General features: G+C 42.4%; 1 protein-coding gene across 1 annotated transcript in view; it reads right to left on the bottom strand.

Moving 5' to 3' along the window:
• Window positions 1-1614: 1614 nt before the first annotated feature.
• LOC306771267 (copine-8-like) overlaps window positions 1615-6000 on the bottom strand; it is a gene marked incomplete at both ends in the record, with an annotated part of 79034 nt that continues 74648 nt past the window's right edge. The window contains 4 exons of the mRNA XM_079260401.1: window positions 1615-1827; window positions 2085-2158; window positions 2818-2875; window positions 3836-3938. Of these exons, the coding sequence (XP_079116527.1) occupies window positions 1615-1827; window positions 2085-2158; window positions 2818-2875; window positions 3836-3938 (448 nt within the window). The remainder of the gene's footprint in view (window positions 1828-2084; window positions 2159-2817; window positions 2876-3835; window positions 3939-6000) is intronic.

Here is a 6000-nt window from a genome sequence, read left to right as displayed (position 1 = left end):
CTTGGTTTCTCGAGCAAGGCAGCTGAAGATTGACATGACTAAAATGAAAGCAGTCATGAATGGCCTATTAAAATGTTGGGACATATTTTCCTAAATTCCAGTATGAAGCAACCTTTAATGCCTGCTGGAGGTGAAGGTTTGATACTGGCACATAGGTTTTCTAATGAGTTCTCCTGTGCGGAGATATTTCGCTACATGCTTTTGAACTTTACAGGTTACTGATTATTACTGGCTTTCTTTGTAAGCTTCAATACTTCTGTGAAACACGAAAAAACTGTCCTCACAGTCTTCACTTAAACCATGCGGAAAGTCTTTTCAGAGAAGCAGTTGCATTTTTGTCTACTTATTAACCATTTTATGCACATATTCACAGTGTGTTGCAACCATTAAAGTGAGTTACCCAAATTGGTAGGAACCAAAGTGCTAAAATCTCTAAACCTGCAGTTTAGCATTGTTGAGTCATTAATGAGAAAGATAAAACTGTGAACTTTAAAAGCTACCTAAATAAAAGACTGAGCACACTCGATCCAAAAACAAAGAAACAAAATTGGCTAAACATAACACAGTGAGAGGTAGAAAGACATAGAACCAATTAAAAAAAAACAAAAAACATCCTGTAAAGCGCAGCACAATATTAGAAAAGCATAAAGAAACTGTAAAACACAACACACAGTCAGGCTCAGTAATGAGATGTGTGTTTTTGACTTCTGGGCTTGGAGATCCACATTTCCAGAACCCACAGTGGACACAGTGTCGGTTAATGTTATCTGACAAAACAGTAAGGCTGGTTCAAGTCCCTGTTGCATTTGATTCGACCAGACTCGCAGGGAGCGCAGCTTCCTTTAGAGTCAAGGCAGGTGGACGGGGCTGAAGGTAGGAGCATGGGAAGATCTCAGGTGATGATGGGTTTCTTCGTAATGGAACATGGCGGCGACAGTGGTGAGATTGTGTGGGAGGGACAAAGCCCTGAGTGTGGGACAACAGTGCATGCTTCTTTTAAACTAACACATGCTTCACTTATTTCTTTAAAAAAAAAAAGAAAAAAAAAAGAAATACGTACACTCTATCATAAAGAATGTGGCACTAGGGCCTAAACGTTTTTGTACAAAGTCATAACCTCCTGTTTCTGCAGCTGAAAAATAGGAATCTAAAAGGTTTTCACATTGATCGGTATAAATATCCTCCTGAAAAAAGACTCCGCTCTCCACATGTAAACATTTATATATCAAGAGATGTGATTTTGTGATGATAGAGGAAGTGGAAACAGAAAAAGAAACCAGTCGTTCAGCATTTGAAAGAAAATAAGAGCTTCCCCAGTTCAGTCTGAAAGCTCTCCTGTTCTGTCTTCCAGGTGTGGTCAGGTAGTCTCAAACAAACACTATCACCCATCAATACCACCAAAATCCATTAAAAGTCTCCGCATCTAAAGATTCCCTGTGGGGGTCATCTGCATCACCCTTCATGGCCAAACATTCTCCAATGTGTAACAAAAGAGAGCAGGCGAAGATCACCAAATGCTCCTAAGCTTCCAGTGAAGAGAAGCAATAGGAGAAAGCTGAAAAGAAGACAGCAAGGCTCAGCAGAGTTGGCCGGCCGACGCCAAGTGAGGGGCCTTCAGATTCGGCTTACTCGCCGGGTGAGGAGGGGGTGGATCGCTGGAGGCAGACAGGGGGTATAAGGAGGTGGTAGGGGGCCAGGTTTGATCCCCCGGGTCCTCATGTAAGACAGGAACTGGTCGGGGATTTCAGCTAGGACTTCTTTAGCCAGACGAGCCATGCTGAGGATGTGGTTTCCCCGCCGGTCAATGTAGTCTCTGAAAGGGACGAACTGGGTTTCGGGGGAAGAGGGGGTTGGCAGAGAAAAGTAGTTAAATGAAAAATGATGAAGAAAGCAATAGCACAGAGCAGAATAAAAAGGAAGGCAAAGGAAGGAAGGAGGCGATAGCGACATGTTTAGAACAAGAACAGAGCAGAAGGTCAAGCACTGCGACCTTTTCCCATCAATCACAAACCCCACATTTCTCTCTCAGGATTGTGCCAACAGCCTCACAGCCAGCCAGCTGTGTCCCTGGACTTATTCTGTACCTGAACAATGTCCCTCTCGGCGAATCGTCCTTGGGATGAGATTCTCTCTTCATCCCCATCCAGCTCAATCATTTCTATGGAGGAAAGCACATCAGTTTAGTGCTGTTGGAGACTTGGGGTTAGCAAACATGGTGCAGAATATGAACACCACATTTGCTCACATTTCCTTGGAAACAATGCAACATGTGGAATGAATGCAGGCAATCTGCATGGCTTAGGGTGATGCCGTTGGGCTGGAGGTTACACATAAATGTGCACTAAAGAGAAACATGGAGTACGTGTAAGCAAAGCCAGCAATGAGGACCACAGGGAGATAACGCAGCCATGCACAGTGACTTCATACTTGGTTTAATCGTCGAATCCTATTGACTTTGCAGGCTCATTGCTCATTGGGAGCATGAGCCTATTTTTGACAGAGGACTGCTCTGTCATTTGTAGGCTAAACATGAATGTGTGTGCTACAAAGATGAGTGAACGATCTGTCAGGGAAAAAAAAAAAAAAATAGAAGAAAAACACCACCTTTAGAAGGGCATTTAGAAATTTCCACATTGACTTTACCTCTTCTATGGGGGAAGGGATGGAAAGTGGTGGAGAGATGAAAAAAAGGCAAACTGAACCATATGGGAGACGAGATAGGGAGTAAAACGAAGGTCTGAGGCAAAAGATTACCACATGCTAATTAATGCACACACAGAACAAGGGCATGCACACAAAGATCTTTACCCTGCTTACCATCAAATTCTGCTGGTCCAACCCCGACTATTATAATCGACATGGGCAGAGACGCAGCCTGCACAGGGCAGAAAGGGACACCATCAGCACATCAAACGCAGCAACCTACGGTTTGTTCACCATTTTGCTATCTTAAACCCTGCAGGCTGTTGGTAAAACGCTAACTGTATGGTAAAGGTAATTGAAAGGGGAGCTCAAGTGAAAAAAAAATCTACGCCATTGTTAAAACAGACGGGGTTTGTCCATTTCCATCTGCCCTCCACAGCCCGTTTCATGAAGGAGTTTCTAATTTCATGCATCTACAACTTTGTCTAAATCTCCAAAAGCTTGACAGCTTAAAAATGACTCCCATTTAAATGTCCCCTGGCCCCGAGGCTCAGCCGAACTGCTGTACATCGCAATATTGTTTATTAAATCTTTGTCAAGTGGGACAGCAAAGTACAGTTCAAGTGATGAATGATGAATGAAGGTTTTTCATAACTTCCTGGGGTATTAGCAGAAGCAATTTGCTTGAGAAATCACAGACGTAGAACCTCCGTGGGCTAGTAAATAATTATTCTCAACTCTTAACTTTACTACAATGTTATATTATGTGGGGGCATAGCGGGCAACCAGGGTTCCCAAACTGTGAGCGCACCCAAAAATATCCACATTAACTCATTTGGAGGAGGTGGGAGCAGAGGAAGGCGGAGGGGTGACCATGCTGACACTGCTCCTCCCCCGTCCCCCTCATTAGTGAAGATAAGAGACTGAATAGGAAGCACTACAAGGCATTGCTTTTTATAGTCTTCCTTTCATATTGTGTGTTTTCTGGTTTATCAGCCTCTCTCTTGGTGTCTTAATTATAGCTGGACCTCCAGGGTACCTCACATGTTTCACAGCGATATGTACAAGGAGCACATGGACCGCTGCTGCCTATGATATAATGATTTCCATTTGGTAAGTCACTGCATGCTTAAGACACAAGAAACATAAAGCTTAACCACACATAGAATTTAAATTGGATGCTTTACTGTACATTGACAATGGACTCCTTGGTCTGCGCCATGTCTGTGATCACGCCGTCAGAGATGATGAGCAGGATGAAGTACTGCGAGCCGTCTGTCACTGCTGATGCGTACCTGGCATGTAAAAAGACAGTAGGCCAGAGGTGAGACGGGCTGAATTGAAAAATAGATGCATGCAGACGGAAAGCCTGCATTTGTATATAATGCACAAACATTTCATCCTAAAATGAAATCTGCATTAAATAGGATGAAACAGACATTTCACTTCTCCACTGAATCTCTCAAGCTTTATTCAATACCTTGTCCACAATCGAGTTAATTTGTCCTGGGGATTGAGTTTATTGAGCATCATTTTTATGAACGTGCAGATATTAACATGTCCGTTAATGAGGCCTTTAGTCTTTGGCTTCAGTAATTACTTTACTGCAGGAAAACTCATATTAAGAAATTAAACATCAGATATCAATAAAATCCTAATCTTATTTCACGACAGATGAATCGTTCAATCATAGTGTTGTTGCTTCTCTCAAAAGTAATTTGTGCTATGGGAAATGTAGAACGAGGGCTTTTTGTCGACTGAGAGCACAAACTATTTTTGAAGCACAATGAGATGCTGATTGTTGCATGTACTAAACGCATGACAGGGCTGATAAAATCCAAAAATGAAAGGTTTATTTGATGGTATCACAGTTATAAACACAGGTTATAAGTTCGACACACAAACTAAGAGCAAATCTTTCTCCGTCTATACTCACAGGACACTTTATTCAGTATACCTCCATTCAATTGCTAACTAACACAAATAACTGATCAGCCATATGGCAGCAGCTCCATGTATCATATAGGCATGGTCTTCATGATCTTCTTGAACTTCAAACTGAGCATCAGAATGAGGAAGACAGGAGATTTAAAGCTGGGGTAGGTAATCTTGCTCAGAGACATTTTTTTTTTTTTACTCTGGGTGAAGTGGTTCCTCATCCTGATAGTAGTTTATAAATTTTGTAATCATGAACAATAAGAACTATAGCTAGACCCCTTAGTTTACTGTAAATCTGTGAAAACTCTGACCAATCAAAATGTTCGGACCAAACTGAAGTTTTTCATTTCATTTCTATATTTTGTAAGCTTCTTTTCCCGGCTCTCCTCCTCCTCCTCCAGCAGCGTATACCAGCCACACCCTGTATATATGTTAGGCTGAAGATACAAAGTCGTGAAGAAGAAACTCGGCAGGCAAACATGGCTGAGAAAATACAGGAAGGATTTCCCTGACCCGGCTCGGTTTATTTGCCTCCTCCCGCTAAACAGCCGAGAAAGAGAAAATCATTGGTGGAAACGCAAGGAGCAAAACCAGAGGGGAGGAGCCAAGACAGGATGCCACTTTCTAATTCTTGCTAGCTTGCCAGATAGGCTGGTCTGAGTATTTAAGAAACTGCTGATCCACTACGATTTTCTCACGCAACCTTCTTTAGGGTTTACAAAGGATGGTCTGAAAACAAGAAAATATCTAGTGAGCAGCAAATATCTGGAGCAAAATGTCTTGTTGATGTCAGAGGTCAGAGGAGAATAGGCAAACTGGTTGGAGATGATAGAAAGGCAACAGGAAGTCAAATAACCAGTGTGTCCAACTCAGCGTTGCAGAATATTATATCTAAACTCAATGAGTCCAACCTTCAGGCAGATGGGCATCAACAATAGAAAACCACCCTAGGTGCCACTTTTCTTAGCTAAGAACAGGAAAATGAAACTTTAATTCAGACAGACTGACCAAAACTAGACAGAAGATGGAAAGACGTTGCCTGGTGTGGAGTCTCTATTTCATCTGATACATTGAGATGGTAGAGTCAGAATTCAGAGGAAACAACATTTAAGTGTGGATCCATCCTGTCTTTTCTCAATGATTCAGGCTGCTAGTGATACAAAGGTGTGGGGGTGCTTTTCTGGCATACTTTGGGCCTCGGAGTATTGTTAGCAACATTTAAACACCCCAGCCTACCTGAGTGTTGCTGCCGACCATGTCTAACCACGGTGCGCCCATCATCAAATCATTTCCAACTGCTTTTCATGAGTTCACAATGGCCTCCACAGTCATCAGATCTCAATCCAACAGAGCAGCTTTGGGATGTGGTGGAACAGGAGCTTGTCATTACGGATGTGACAATAATAAAAGTAGCAACGT

Source organism: Telmatherina bonti (assembly GCF_933228915.1).
Source record: "Telmatherina bonti genome assembly, chromosome: 2".
NCBI classification, from domain to species: domain Eukaryota; kingdom Metazoa; phylum Chordata; class Actinopteri; order Atheriniformes; family Telmatherinidae; genus Telmatherina; species Telmatherina bonti.
This window is presented reverse-complemented; position numbering and strand designations above follow the sequence as displayed.